Source organism: Myxine glutinosa, chromosome 1, assembly GCF_964187855.1.
Source record: "Myxine glutinosa chromosome 1, kmMyxGlut1.1, whole genome shotgun sequence".
NCBI lineage: Eukaryota > Metazoa > Chordata > Myxini > Myxiniformes > Myxinidae > Myxine > Myxine glutinosa.
The window spans coordinates 186069292-186086017 of record NC_136261.1 but is presented as its reverse complement, the minus strand read 5'-3'; the positions used below and the strand labels follow the sequence as shown (position 1 = coordinate 186086017).

Sequence of the window (16726 nt, the reverse complement as noted above, 5' to 3'; positions counted from 1 at the left end):
ACCCTCGTGGGGGCTTTCAGGCATTTCCACGTGACGTTCTTGGTGATGCAAACACAAGTCATACCATTGGGTTGTTGCGATGGCCTGCCAAAAGTGTTGAACCTAACTTCAAATTTTTATTGATGTTTGCCATTTCTAATGCATTGTATCTTTGGTGCAGCATCGTGAAGAACGCAGTCTTTTGGATGCGTTTGTAAATCCAGCTCTCTGTATTTATGTTGTTGTCATTAACTACACCATGACATCATTCGAAAAGAGCATGATGCCTTGTACCTGAGCTAAAGTCGTTGCTTGGAACTATCTGTATAATGGAAACTGCAGTACATGCATTATAAGGATTAGGTTGCATTGCTGGGATATGGATATGGCACAGGCCTTGTGCAGGCCTCTTCATTTGCCTAAGTTTCCTTGCATTGCTTTGTATTGTATGTCACGTTTTTCTTCTGATTGGTACTTTTGATTATGGTCAATATTCTTATTTCTATACCATATTAGGTGGTGGAAGAAATAAAGAAAGTAGGGTGTTGGTGGTGGTGGTGGTGGTGGTGGTGGTGAGGGTAAATTGCAGTGTTGGGGTGGGCAGGGAGAGTGGATGGGAGGAAAGATGGCATCATGATTTTACGGAGAGGGTAAAGACAAATGCGAATGAGGGAAGGGGGGTGGGGGAGTTCCAGTTAATAATTCATGCTATTTTTCTTGCATAAAATGAAAGTGGCTCTTTACACAATTATTTATTAATTATAAATAAGAAGAGTGCAGGTTTATTGTTTGGCTTATGCCTTTTCGTTTGCCATTGTGTGCCTGTGCCTCTGCTTATTAATTATGCTGCTTTTGTATTTGAACGACACGTGAGTTTGTATCGTGTGGCCTCAACACAAATTGGCTAAAGCAAATCACCTGGTTGAAACCAGGCAAACCTGGCAAAAAAAATTGAGTACCAGTTCACTGGTAATTCCCTGTTTGTCGTTAAAGGCGGCAAAAAGGGTTGGCGTCAGGAAGGACATCCGGCCGTAAAACATTGCTTCAAAAAGGGGACCAAAAAAAACAACAACAACCACGGTTCCCGAAAAAGGCCAACCCCCGCTTTGCGGGGAAAAATGGCCTCTAAATGTGGTTATTATTATTTTTTATAAATCACCAAAGGGAATGTCCTATTGTTCATTCAGCAATAAGCACGTCTTGTTTTCTTGGTCCTAAAGTTCACCTGCAAGCTGATTCTGCTTGATGTACGATGTGCAATAAACATGTTGAGTCCAGTGGCCTAGACCCTTTATAATCTGAAGTATTTGAAATAATTGAGTCTCTAAATGTTTCCTCGTACTGACCTTGTCCATGTATTTTATTTAAAGTCAAAATAAGTACATATTGCTTTCCAGTACATTAATCATGTTTGTTTTATGAAAATTTTCAATCCCGTTCTTCCTCATTTTTTATGACAATTACTATTATTGTTTATTTATTGTCCTGTCCACACCTTGGCCGTAGAACGGAAAGACTGCCATGCAACACAACACGGATGAATGAATCACCAGTGAATGAAAAACATACAGGTATGTTGTACTACCATGATGCTCTGGATGAAGGGTATCTGAGAATGTTCTTACATATGTATCTTTTGCAATGGGAAAGGAATTATTAACATATTACAGGGTATATATATATATACGAGCCTGGCTCGGCAAGCTCCACTCGCTTCACCACGCGTCGTTTCAGAGGAACGGCCTTGTTTTAGCTGAGGATAATGACTGTACCTGAGTTGCTGTGTTGTCATGATTTACACCAATCATAATACAAACAATTATTTTGCACAAATTTATTTGTAGTGTTTATGCTATTACATTTGTGTAAGCAATTTAGGTTGAATAAATAAATATAAATTCAAAAAGGTAACCTTTAGCACATACACACAGGAAGGGTAGGTGCGCATACTGGAGGTTTGGGACGATTTTACAAAAGTTTGATTGAGTAGTGACGTGACGGGTCTTGAGGACTTCGTCTCCTTCGTACAATGCCCTCAATTTGCATTGATATCTACCATGTTGAGGGAGGACTTCGTCCTGCAGTGGACTCAATAGGCTGGTCAGGTCAACAGGATAGATCTCAGTACACTTAGCCTCCAAGATAAGGCATTAGATTGTATTCCATTGAAGGCTATGCATTGCTTACCAGTCTGGATAAAATCGACCAAAGCCCATGGGTGGGGTACCTCAGATGTCATGGATAGAAAGTGTAGTGACCAGGGTTGGTGTCAAATACACTTGAGAGATGTTCATTGGGACTTCTCTGACCTCTAGCTTTTAGCTTCAGAGCATCCATCCATTGCTAAGTTAGCAGGAGGGTGGAAGGGCCAGGATAGAAGCCAAATTTATGATTTTATATTCATGAGTTAGAAAAGCAGCGGGCCTTAAGGACTTTAAGTTCTGCTGATGTTATTGATTTGATCACCTTCGTGATTATAGGAAGATGGCTATCGTCAAATTTGGAGGGTCTGTTTAGTACCTTTATGTTTCATCACAAAGTGTGCTGCCCCTTAGGTAGATGTTAAGCTGGGTGTTGGTCTGTCTGCTAGCATTAGTCGGTGAATGTTAAAGAGTAGCAAGTTATCACTATCACTCTCGCCAAATTAAAAATCAGGCCTGAAAAGTTGGTTCATGAAAGATTTTGGGCCAAACTTCCTCCTCGACTGATCCAGCAACAATCTGGAATTAAGTAGTTAGTCATAGTAGTAGTCAATATCTTGTCACCCTTACCTTATCACTGAGCCTGGTGTTAGCTTAGCGCTTAGGGTGACGGCTTGGGATACTAGGATCCTGGGCTCGTATCCCGGTCGATCACTGAATTAACGCCAGGGGGGTTGACTCAGCCTGTCATCCTTCTGGGGTTGGCAAATTGAGTACCAGTTCACTGGTAATTCCCTGTGTGTCACAAGAGACAACCAATAGGGTTGGTGGCAGGAAGGGTATCCGGCCATAAAGCAATGCTTCAAAAATGGGACCACGGTGCCCGAAAAAGGCCAACCCCTGCTCTGCGGGGGGAAATGGCCTCTAAAGGTGGTTCCTTACCTTATCACTAGGCATTGTCATTGTAGGTGGGAGAACTTTTTAGTTCTATACCAGGTAACGCCCGCCTTAAGCGAGGCAACCCCTCGCCAATAGGTATCCTCGTCAGCCTGGCTCTTCTGTCTGGTCTGAACCAACCGGACTAGGTCGAAAAGTGACAATAATGTCAGGCTTACGAAAAACGAAGAAGCATACAGTGTCAGAATGAATCAGTATGTTTTGTAAAGTGTTTGTAAAGCTGTTTTTAAAAAGTGTAATTCCTCTCGATGTTTGTGTTGTAAAGTTTTTAGACCTTGTGAAACTTTTGTCCGTCATGTGACAGGTAAGACCTTTGTTGTTGACTGTGAATGTTTGTTGGGATGTAAATCAAAGTACGTTATTTATCTTCTCACTTGTGGAGATTGTGAATTGCAATATGTTGGTAAAACTTCTCAATGTTTACATCGGCGTTTGAATGGACATCGGTCTAGTGTATCGTCTGGTATTAAGACATATTTATATAATAGTTTCAATGAGGTTGGCCATGATTTTAGTCGTTGTTCTATTCAAGTTATAGATTCAGTTAATGTTAATGATTTTGATAATATTAGAGGAGTGTAATGTTGAGCTAAAACGCAAAGAAGACTCTTGGATTTGGACCCGATGTGTGATCTATAATTTGGGCCTTAATGATAGGGTACAAGGTACTGGGTCAGTTTCTCTCGGCAATGTTTCCGGTAATGAGTATTTTGCTAATCCAATCAGAAGGAGAACGAGAGGGCATGGGCGTCTGTCGGGGTCGTATAGCTCCAAAAATGGAAATTTCAGAGATAATTGATAAACTTAAAGGTTTTATGAAGAAAAGATTTTTCATGATTTTTATGTTCTGCTGAGGTCATGTTCCAAACAAGTGTTGGCTAATATTCTCCGGAGTTTAGGAGGTTCATTTGATATGAGTTCATTTTTGATTGAAGCTTTTTGTAGCAGGGTTCTTACAAAGAAGTTTCATCCCAAAGTTGATAGGATACACGAGTTCTTAATTTGTGATTTTTCTAGTAAACGGGTAGATAAGCTTCGACTTCATTCTATATTTAGGGATACTAGTATAGAGAATTTATTACCCGATAAATATCGGGAAAAAAACCCAATTGGAGGTTTATTTCACCTTCACTAAGACCATAGGACAATGCTTATTCAATTACAGTAAATTTCTTAAAACTCTTAGTATAGATATGGTAAAGGACATTTTGGAGACTGACTATGCATGTTGGTTTTCCCCTTTTTGTATGGTCCTTGTGGACACATAGTTTCTGGAGATTCGAATATTATTAGTAACAGTGAAATTAGGGGTCTGATGAAAATGGGAGCCAAATATAGGGAACCAGTAACTCGACCTTGGAGCTGCATTAGGTCTTCAATCGTAGATTCTGTCTCTAATTTTGTTAATAGAATGTGCAACAAGTTTAAGTTATCTGTAAACAGTTTCAATGCATGGTTTAACAGAGTTGTGCAAGTCCTGGAAAATAGTATTAAGTTTTTTTTAGTAGTCAGGGCTTGCTTTCACTGGGTCGGTCTAAACCATTGTTGAACAAGCCGAGTGTTCGTAAAGATATTCAGGATCTGCATGATAGATACGTCATAGCTCCAGCGGATAAGGCTTCTAATAATTTTGTTGTGATTTGTAAAAAGTTTTATGTGGAGGTTTTATTAAGAGAGTTAAGCATCGATACGGTTACTTTCACTAGTAAAGGAAATAGCACATATGTTCCTTGTCATAAGTCGCTCCAGGATGTTATCTCTGAGCATCAGGAAGTTTTCGTTAATAATTTCAGTATTAAATGTAAAGAAGTGAATCTTTGTATTCCTCGGCTTTTCTCGATTCCCAAACTTCATAAGAACCTGTACAAGTATAGGCTTATTGCGGGTGCCAGGCAGTGTACCATGAAATAGTTATCGGTTATAGTTAACGCAGGCTTACAAGTTGTTAGGGAACAGTTCAAGAAATATTGTTTCGCAATTGAGAATAATTCTGGGGTTCACACTTTCTGGAGCATTAATTCTCCTTTGGAGTTCTTGGATAGGATTCGATGCCTCGATGTCAAGTCAGCTGAGGTTTTTGATTTTGCAACTTTATATACAAATTTGGATTGAGCACGAGTGAGGGATTCACTCTTCAAAGTAATTGACAAGGTTTTTAACTCCTTTAATAAGTTTTTATTGTCAGGTTTGATAGAGCATTCTTTTCTAAAAAATAAATACTCAAGTTTTCATTGTTTTGATAAGCAGAAGTTTAAGGATGCTGTTAATTTTATTTTGTTTAATACTTTTGTGTCCTTTTGTGGTATGATGTTTTAACAGGTTAAGGGTATTCCCATGGATGAAATTGCAGCCCCCTACTAGCAGACATTTTAATTATTTTCTGTGAATTTTCATTTATGCAGAAACTGATGAAGGAGAAAAAATTCGGATTAGCTAAAATATTGTCTCATATGTGTTGTTACATAGATGACATTTGTGTGGTTAACGAAATAACTTTTTTGATCGGCTGCTTTACAAGATTTATCCAGATAGTCTGATTGCAAACAAGAGTAGTAATGATTATACTGTTGCTGTATATCTGGACGTGTTAGTTAGAGTTGGACAGAATGGCTTTAGTACAAGTGTGCATCATAAAGTTGATTATTTCCGTTTCCCTGTAGTCTTGTACATCTTTCCAGGTAGCAATGTACCAATTAAAATGGGTTACAATGTCTTCTCGTCTCAGCTACTTAGATTTGCGAGAATTTGTTCTGTAAAGGATGATTTTGTGGCACGTGCTGAGAAGGTATTTTCCATAATGTTAAACAGAGGATGTTTGGCTTATTGTTTGATCAGGTCTTGTGAGAATGTCTTTAGACTCCGTCACCTTTTGTTTAAGTATGGTTGGTTTTCATGTAAACAAGTTCCTATAGCATTGCATTTGATGCAAGTATTAAATAATGGAGGTATTTAGGTAAAATACTAAGTATAGAATGTATTATAAGTTAGCATTATTGTGATGGGTTGGTGGTTGTTAGGATACGCAGTGCAGCGTGGTGGAATCGGTTGTGGATGACAGTTTGAATATTGGAGTGGCAGTTTGAGTCAATGGTTGGATGGAGGTGCTGTGTAATGGACATGTCTGTCGGGTGGAGTATTTATCGCTTAGTATATTGTTATATAAAGTGATTTATGATTAAGTTATTAGTTTGTGTTAATACTTTAAATAAAAGTAGTAATTATATAAGTTTGAATAACGATATTACATTGCTGTGTTGACTAAGTGTCTGGACACAACTTTTAGGTTGTGGGTCCATTGATGTTGAGTAATCTACTGATGTGGACCTGCAGTCAGGGTTGTGGATCCGCTGTGTGGAGAGGTTCTGGGCTGAAAGGATCAAAACCTCGATGAAAAACGGTGCCCAGATGATGACCCAGGCAGTTGGAAAACCAGTCAATTGCTTATAGGTTAAAGTTATAACTTTTTTTTTTTTTTGTATACAAGATCGAGGCTCGTGAAAGAGCTAACATTAATCACACAAAAAGACAAACCGACACACAAAACACAAAAAACAAAGGGAGCGGTAGACAAGATGGGGAGAGAGGGGGAAGGACACAAAAGAGAGGGGGAAGGACACAAACACAACATTTGAGAGCAGGGACATCGGGAGGACTTGGGGGGAGGTGGGAGAGGATTAAAACATATGAACACTGCAAGGACTCTGGGGTGAATTACCGGGGGTAGAAAAGATCAAGGTTTTCGATGGGGGAAGATAAGAGATGGTGGTGAACAGCTGTTTTAAAGACCTGGAGGGAGGAGTGGGATTGAAGGGAGTGGGGGAGTTTGTTCCAGAGGCGGGAGAAAAGGGGAATGAAAGAGTGAAGGTGAGCAGAGAGCCTAGACTTTGGCAGTTTAACCAGAAGAGGGTTGCAGGCAGATCTTGTGCGACCTGAAGGAATATTGGGGGGACAGAGCACAGAGAGAGCTGGGGGAGCAAGGCCGGAGAGGAGTCGGTAGAAGACAGAAAGACCACCAACCTGCCTGCGGTGAGTGAGTGAAAGGCCCTCGGCGTTGACTACATCGCAGGAGATTCCAATGATTCTGAAAGCTTTGGTCTCAACAGCGTGAAGCCGAGCAAGGTGTGAGGCAGGAGCACCAGCCCAGAGGGGGGAGCAGTATTCCATTGAGCTGCGGATGAAAGCCTTGTATGTGGTGAGGAGCTCAGGTGTGCCAAGGAAGGACTTCGCACGACGGAGGATGCCCAGTCGGCGACTGGCTTTGGAGGCCAGCTTGGAAATGTGGTTTTCCCAAGAAAGATCATGGCAGATAGTGAGACCCAAAAGCTTGAGCGACAGAACTTCTTGGAGAGGATTGTTGAGAAAGTAGATGGGAGGGTTGTCCAGTCGGTCCTTTCGGAGGGACATTGTAAGAGTGTGAGATTTGTCAGGATTGAAAGACATGTTCCACTTGTTTGACCAGTCTGTGATTTTGTCCAGGTCTGCAGAGAGTGAGGAGGCTGCAGACTGCCGATCTGAGGGATGAGGAATGGAGCGACAGAGAGTAGAGTCGTCAGCAAAGAGACAGAGAGGATTTTCAAGAGAGTCAGAGAGATCATTGATGAAGACCAGAAAAAGCACAGGGCCCAGAACACTACCTTGGGGAACTCCAGCCTGAACAGGAAGAGGAGATGAGAGAAACCCATTCAGGGCCACACGTTGACTACGACCAGAGAGGAAGTCCGCCAGCCATGCGTGGAGATTTCCATGGATACCAAAGGAGGAGAGTTTGGAGAGCAGAGCAGGGTGCCAGACCGTATCGAAGGCACGTGAAATGTCAAGGGAGACAGCTCTAATTTCCTGTTTGGCGTTGAGGACCTCCATCCATTGTTGAGAAAGCAGAAGCAGCATGTCCAGAGTAGAGTGACCAGGTCTGAAACCAAATTGATGATCAGAGATCAAGCCATTGGAGAAGAGGAAAGATTTAATATCTGAAGCAATGATGGATTCCATGACTTTGCTGATAATTGGGAGAAGGCTGATTGGTCTGTAGTTGCTGGGATCTGTTTTTGCACCTTTTTTGTGCAAAGCGGTGATGTTGGCTGATTTCCAAGCAGATGGCAGATGACCTTGAGCAAAAGAGAGGGTGAAGAGAACAGAAAGAGGGAGTGAAAGTGCAGAAGAACATGATTTTAGGACCCGTGGGCTGATGCCGTCAGGACCAGTTGCAGAATCAGAGTCGAGGGTTGCCAGAAACTTTTCCACCTTGTCAGGAGGAAAGGACACAGAGTCCAGGAGCAGCTGGGTACGACTGGGTACGGTGGGTACAGAGAGGGATGGGTTTGGGACACAACTTTAAATATAAAATAGCTTTTACAAGTACTTACAAGTACATAATATATTGTGATGTGTCTCCCCTGTAGTGAACGCCACAGGGTGACGAATGGCCAACCGAGCTTTAACTCCGAGGCGTATACCCAACTATGGTTGTAGTGACATGTGCACGGTAGCGCAGGGCAGCGGGAGCTTACCTGTACGGCCGGACGCGACGCTGGTTTTCTGAACCACAAACAAATAAACGGACAAGACAAGGAAATTAAAGTCAACAATTAAAGTTTAATAAAAAATCAATGCAATACAATAAAAAACAATGATACAAAATTCCTAACCGAGGGACTCTCCATGTGGACTCAAATACAGACACAGGGAGAAATAAATGAAAGTAAAAATGTGGTGTTTAGCGTTTGCTTGGTACTCAGCTTGGCGTCCTTGACCATCCTGGGCCGTCACTGGTCCCGCGTCCATGTGTGAGAAAACATGCATTGGCGCAAAGTCGCGTTCACCGCCTGCCGCCAACGCAAAGCGAACACGCCAGAGCTCCTCCCACGTCCTTCTTGCTCAGCTGCACCGAACTCCAACCATCTCCAACTTCCCAGGTGCACACAGCATGAAACGCAGCCGTCAAGAGCCAATACCAAGGAGAGGAAAGAGAAGGATGCATCTGCTCGCAATGAAGGCCAGGACAGAAGAGAGTAAATGCGACTGTACGCGATGGAAGCAAGGACCAAGAGAGTGAATAAACTGCGAGACTGCTTGACACGAACCCAGCACAAAAGAGTGAATGCGAAACGTACTGTCCATAATAAATGTCAGAACCAAGAGCATATAAACTGTGACCGCTTGCGGTGAAAGCCACGAACCAAGAGAGTGTCCGCTCGTAAAGAAACCCAGCGCAAGAGAGAGCGAAAATGGCAGGACATGTCCTTTTTGTCCTTGGCGCTAGAATGTTCTCTCTGACGTCACTCGTGCTCCAATCAAAGAGCGCCATCACATTCGTCTATGGCTATCAATCATTCCTTTCAGGGCGGGGCCTCACGGCCCTTCTTGATGCCTTTTGAGATGGCTCACTCCATCTATATATATGTGTGTGTGTGTGTGTGTGTGTGTGTGTGTGTGTGTGTGTGTGTGTGTGTGTGTGTGTGTGTGTGTGTGTGTGTGTGTGTTAATGTCCGGCCCCCCTTCTTGTAACTACAGTGCAGTAATTGTCCCCCGTCGCACCGCGGAGCGAAAGGGGGACTATGGTTTTCCCCTCCGTCCGTGTGTGCATCCGTCCATCCGTGCGTGCGTGCGGACATGCGTGCGTGCGTAAGCAAAGGACCGAATTCTAATTTGGTGTGTGGGTGTATCGAGGCATAAGGAAGAACGCTATTGAAAATTGGGTTGCCACGTCAAAATCCAAGATGGCCACCACCATATATGTCTGAAACTTGTGAGCGAAATATCTTGAAAAATAAGCCAAGTACCAACTTCTAATCTGGTGTGTGGATGTATCTAGGCATAAGGAAGAACGCTATTGAAAATTGGGTCGCCACGTCAAAATCCAAGACGGCCGCCACCATATATGTCTGAACATTGTGAGCGGAATATCTTGAAAAATAAACGAACTACTAACTTCTAATCTGGTGTGTGGGTGTGTCTCCAACCCACTCACAAATATTATCGACTCTTCCATGTTTTCTGCGTCTTCCACTTTGTCAACTCACATCACTTCACCGACGGGGGACCTAGGCGTAACGCTTGTTGGTCATTATTTTTATTATGGATAGGAGTGAAATGAGCCCACCTTACTTTGTCAAGGGAGGTTACCCTGCAATAACCATCTGCATTAGAGTAGTTGAGCAGTAACAGCAATTTCAGATGCACTCGTTTTGAGGGTGATTGCACTGATGCAATCGGGACTGGTTGCTGATGATCTGTCAAGATACTTCTATCTACCTTTACAGGTGAAGTTACTTTAGGATGTCTGGATCTGGATGTGTGGGGAGGGACATACAGGACAGGGAGGAAGGAATTGGGAAGCCATGTCTTTTAAGCAAGACACCATTCAAGCATTCCGCCTTATCATACGCTGCCTATTAGCACTCTTTCCATTTTGAGTGAAGGGATGAAACAATTTTTATCAGTTTACACCACAATTTGAAGAGTGGTGAACTGATTAAAGATCTGATTTCAGTTGATCTTTGCTTTGAGTTCCTGCTCTTCTAGGGAGTTTACACAGATTTTGCGTATTGCAGCAAAGGTTTGCAATTTCCCACCAGTATTATTGCACATGGTCTTACAGCAAATGCTTTCGACCTATTACTGTGCTGCATTGTATTCTGCATGCCATATTTAAAATGTTGAACAGTAGAGATATAGACATGAGGGAATAAATTTGTGCATTAGAGAGTATGTCCTGGAAGTGGTTTCAGTATCTGCAGATAAGGAGATCTTTTTTTTGATATAGCAGATTGTAGACAAGGCCAGTCTGTCTTGCCAAACTGTCAGACATAGGGATTCTGTGAAGGATCAGAGAGATTGCCAATGAAATAAACAGTTTTTCCAGCAAGGACGGTTTGGGTTGGCCTGTTGGTGTTCCCATCTGAATATCTGGCCCTGAAGCGTGGAATCCAGTTTCAAATCCTTCCTGTCTATACCATATGGTTGTCCATTGTCTACTAATGTGTTTGCAATTCATGCGAAAGTTCACTGATGTTGATTAATGGCTTTGTCCTGCCTGTAATGTATGTGCAAGCTTTGGATCACTGTAAAATAGGATCTGGTTGGCTGGGAGGAGCAGACGAAGTGCAGGATGTATCGGGAAAGTTTTGCATGATGCGATCAAGCAGGAAAGCGAACCTGTTGGTGATGGCCAGGAAGGATAACCGATCGACTGGGTGGGACATGCTGCTTCAGACAGTTTTGGTTGGTTTATACCATGCTAGGTGGTCACCAGACCCACACCTAGTAATTCAGCATGGTGCCAGTTAAAATCTCCACAAAGGAATAGGGAGTAAGTATGACCATATAGGAGTTGGTCTATGTCGATAGAGAAGATCGAGTAAATAGTTATAGCTGTCACTTGGAGAAGCGATACAGTACACACACACCAACATGAGGTTGGTGTAAAATTGGGGGAGGGAGGAGGGTGACACAATCAGAGATACTCTAGGAGTCAAGGGTGTTAGGAATGGAAAGAGAGGTAGAAGGACTGGGGAATATTCTTATGAACAAAGACGACAATATCGCCTCTAATGTGTGGAACAGGCCAGTCTCGGTGATAGAGGGAATATTCATGAAGAGACATGGAATCTGGTACATCACTTGGTTTGAAGGTTTCACAAAGGCACACTACATTTCGTAATGATGAAATGACCTGACAAGTGAGGTCATAGTTGTTGGGATTGAGACCACAGATGTTAGAGTAGAATGAAGAGTGTTGGGGGAGGCAGAGGAGCAGTAGGGAAAGGAAGGGAAGGTGTGGACTGGTGTAAGGTTAAGTGCTATGGTGCATGTTCACACCACATAGCTGGGCTTTAAATGTTGCTTGTTACATGCTTGCATGGAATTACAGTTATCATGTTGCAGGAGAATCAGCTGTCCAAGGTGTGCGACAGGAAGGTGCAGGAGGTGGTGATGCAATAGTAGACAGTGGAGAGTTGGAAGCCTGAATGTGGGAGACATGGAGCGAGGGAGCTGTGGGCAGGAAGGAGGCAGAGAAAATCCATGCATAGGTGTGGCAGTGCCGTACCACAAACACCAAATGTATGAACAGGGTTTGAGAGGCAAATAGGATGAATCACGCACCTGGACAGGAGGTTGAAAATAAATAAATAAATAAAACCACCATTTTTGCTTTCATCATAATTATGTGGTCCAAAATAAATCTAGTTCTTGGAGCTTTTCAACATAAATACGACTACACTCGCACGCTTGCTGTAACAGGCCCCCGTGTCACACCGCTGCCAACGGCAGGGGGGCACAAACGGGCCTGTTGTGCATGGGCACAATAATTGAAAAGCCTGCTGCTTGCTTATGAATTAACATCCTGAATATAATTAACATAATTCATTTGCTCCCACTTCTATACCTCATGTTTCCTTCTAGTTTATTTCAATCACTGTTAGCTGTCAGGTTGGCTTGAGCACCTTTTTGGGTTTTCACTCCTTTATAAACATATATATATATATTATTATTTTTTAACTATACAGAAAATTGTCTGAAACTATACAGAAATTTTTTTAAAAAACTTTTTAACTATACAGAGTTAAAACTATACAGAAAGACTAACTAACTATACAGAATTTTTTTTTTAACTATACAGAAACAGTCTGAAAATTAAACATCGATCGTCTTGAAGCTACTACACTACTTATTTAATTTCTCCCGATTATTTATTTAATGCAAATGAGTCACCCTACTCGTATTGTGGAGTTTCTGCTATTTATTACAGTTGTATATGTGTGTATGTATGTATGTCTATATATATATATATATATATATATATATATATATATATATATATATATATATATATATATATATATATATATATAGATATATATATATAGATATATATACCATAATATATTATATATACCATAATATATTATATATACCATAATATATTATATATACCATAATATATTATATATACAGTATATATATATATATATATATATATATATATATATAATATATATATATATATATATATATATTATATATATATATATATATATTGTTACTGATCGCGGTTTAGATGTTACTTGCCGAGCGAAGGCTCCGCGACCGAACAGTTGTTCCCCGACTCACCCGATTCACCCAGAACTTTGGCCGTATCGCACCGCAGCTGCCCAATCTGGGAAAAGACTAAAACGACGAAATGCAAAGAGGAAAAAGAATAAGACGAGAAGACGGACAGAAGAGTAATTGGATTTATTGTACACACACAAGCAAAAAGGAGCAATCAAGTTTATTTACAACACATAAGACGCAGGTGACACAGTGCAAATACTAGCTTATACAGACTTGATTAACCCAGGGACAGAACAAACAAAACAAACTCACGTACACAAGAAGGGTGGAAAGGCAGGAGGTGGATGGCTGGAGGGAGAGGAAGGTCCAAGGGGGTCCTGCAGCACGATCGGCGCGTTTAGCAGCCGCCGTTCCTTTACGGCCTTGCTCAAAACCGCCGTCCAGGCCCCAAGCTGCTGTTGTGGCTGCTGTGGACGTCGCGTGCTTTCCCAGGACTTGTCCGACTCGTCTGGTCCAAACCCTCAACTCTTTCTTGGTCCACTCACTCTTTACCACCGACTCCTCACCGCAACCAACGCAACCACTGACCACCACCACCGACTCCTCACCGCAACCAACGCAACCAACTGACCACCGACTCCACTGACTCACTCTCTCACGCCACTTGCGCGCGCGCCTTTATAGCGCCTCTAGCGATCAAGCCGCCGGCCTTCAGGACACGCCCATCGGTGTGCTCACCTCGGCCCTGGTTGGTCATGCGACCCTCTGGCTCCCCCCTTGATGACGACGGGCGGGCACTTGTTCAATGGTGGTTTTGGAGGGGAGGTAATTGGCAATCGAGGCTCGGCAATGACGAAAGGGGATGTGAAATGAAAGGGGATCTATTCTCTTTCACTGGTGCAATGGAGTACTTCAATTAATGGGAGACACAGCCTTACCCTAAAACACAGAATAAGAGATAACTATCAAACAGGGGTATTCTATTATTTGGCTGACGTGTATGCTTGTGGACTAATTATGGGATGCCCTTTCACCTTTACACAGCTCCGGAGGAAGGGGGGCGCAGAATAAACAATCTATCTATAATGCCAGTAATCTCTGTGTGTCTGTCTGTGACCGCTGTTTCTCGACAACCACGGGTCCGATATACTTGAAACTTGCCAGGTATATTGCTGGGGACCCGAGGATGTGCCTTTTCAAGGTTTCATATTAATCGGACAAGTAGTTAGCGAGCTATGTCCAAAAAACGATTCAACCAATCAGAGAGCAGCGAGCTATCACGTGTGCCGAACGTGGCGAACAGACTCTGCCTCGGACGGCACATTTGAGAGCGTATTCATTTATTTCACGTTGGCAAACTATGTTGCCGCTATGTTGGCGTTAAACTATGTTTTAAAACTAATTAAAACTAATTTGCGATTCTTTCGCTTTCCTGCGCGTTTGTGCACGCTATGGCGATTTCTTTACCAAACTCCGCAAGCCGTTCGCTTTGGACCAAACCATTTCATGTAAATAGAGGGGGGGGGATTGTCACCGTACTCGCAAGCCGTTCGCTTTGGACCAAACCATTTCATGTAAATAGAGGGGGGGGATTGTCACCGTACTCGCAAGCCGTTCGCTTTGGACCAAACCATTTCATGTAAATAGAGGGGGGGGGGGGGGGGATTGTCACCGTACTCGCAAGCCGTTCGCTTTGGCTTTGCGAATGGACCAAACCATTTCATGTAAATAGAGGGGGGGGATATAATTTTAGATATATATATAGTACGGGCATGCCCTAGTAATAATAATAATAATAAAGCACACAATCAAAAAAATATACAGTCCTCATATCCGCAACACTGCACCCTCCTCCTCTTAGGCACGTCCCGGGCCTACAACTTTTATTTAGTGTGACACGTAGGTGTAGTTCCCTCTACTTTTAACCTGACCCTGAGTGCGACAGTTTTAAAACATAAATAAATGTGTCCCGCTGCTCCATTGCACCCTGCCTAACAGACTTACGCCCACAGTTAACCGAATTGCGGAATGGTCTTCAAACTACACACTGACGGTGGGGAGCATTATTTACAACTAGCGGGGTCACCCGTGGGAATCCCACGGGCATGGATGTGTGTGACATTTCGACATATTGAGTTATATGCTGCACATTCATTTTTACAAAATGGTTACTGGCAAGTCATCAGATCCAGAAATGGTGTGAATTTAGTTATTTCACATAATATGTGACCCCTCACTCCTCTCCACCTGACACTCTCCTGTCTCCACCTGACACTCTCCTGTCTCCACCTGACACTCTCCTCTCTCCACCTAGCACTCCTCTCCTCTCCAAACCCTCACATCCCTCTCCTTTCCAATCCCTCACCTCTCCAATCCCTCACACTCCTCTCCTCTCCAATCCTTCACACGCCTCTCCAATCGCGCCTCACACTCCTCTCCAATCGCGCCTCACACTCCTCTCCAATCGCGCCTCACACTCCTCTCCAATCGTGCCTCACACTCCTCTCCAATCGTGCCTCACACTCCCCTCCAATCACTCCTCTCCAATCGTGCCTCACACTCCTCTCCAATCACGCCTCACACTCCTCTCCAATCGTGCCTCACACTCCTCTCCAATCGGCTTTCCCCGTCTCGTTTCTCTCCTTTTTCTCCCGTCTCGTTCTTTTTCTTGCTCCAAATCGGCCCGTCGGAATCGGAAATCGGCCCGTCTCGCCCGTCGGCCCGTCGGAATCGGAAATCGGCCCGTCTTGCTTTTGTGCTTGTGCGTAAATAAATTGTGTTCATGACACCATTTCTGGTGTTGGGCTAGCGGCTAGGGTGCCGGCTTAGGATCCTGGGTTCGAATCTCGGTCGATCGCCGAATTAATGCCAGGGGGGTTGACTCAGCCTGTCATCCTTCCGAGGTCGGCTAATTGAGTACCAGTTCACTGGTAATTCCCTGTTTGTCGTTGAAGGCGGCAAAAAGGGTTGGCGTCAGGAAGGGCATCCGGCCGTAAAACATTGCTTCAAAAAGGGGACAAAAAAACAACAACTACCACGGTCCCCGAAAAGGCCAACCCCCGCTTTGCGGGGAAAAATGGCCTCTAAACGGTGGTTTTTACACCATTTCTGGATCTGATGACTTGCCAGTAACCATTTTGTAAAAATGAATGTGCAGCATCTAACTCAATATGTCGAAATGTCACACACATCCATGCCCGTGGGATTCCCACGGGTGACCCCGCAAGTTTGCATTGACGTTCGTCGATGGACTCGTTCGCCCGTCTCATTCGTTTTCTTGCTACATCCTGTTCAAGTCTGCGTTCTTCATCGATCGTCTCATTCATTTTGGAAATAGAAGTTTCCACGCAGCGCATGAATTGTCACGATCCTCAAGAGGAATTTGTCTCGTAATCATCAAATGATAAATGGCAAGTAAATTATATTGTGGAAAATTAAAGATTTCAAATAAACCTATTTAAAGTGTATTCGCACATAACTAATTTTAAAAAACGAAGAAATATCTCTCGGTAATTTCCTGAAACATATTTTACTTCCGGCTAATAATGTTGAATTAAATAAAAACGAAGAAATATATGTCGGCATCATTGTTGACG

At 43.0% G+C, this 16726-nt stretch overlaps 1 protein-coding gene across 2 annotated transcripts in view; it reads left to right on the top strand.

Moving 5' to 3' along the window:
- The window catches only part of LOC137431993 (uncharacterized), a 165718-nt gene that overhangs the window by 98992 nt on the left and 50000 nt on the right, over positions 1-16726 (top strand). For both annotated transcript variants that reach the window (XM_068123756.2, XM_068123757.2), the window contains one exon: positions 1486-1550. In XM_068123756.2, the coding sequence (XP_067979857.1) occupies positions 1486-1550 (65 nt within the window). The remainder of the gene's footprint in view (positions 1-1485; positions 1551-16726) is intronic.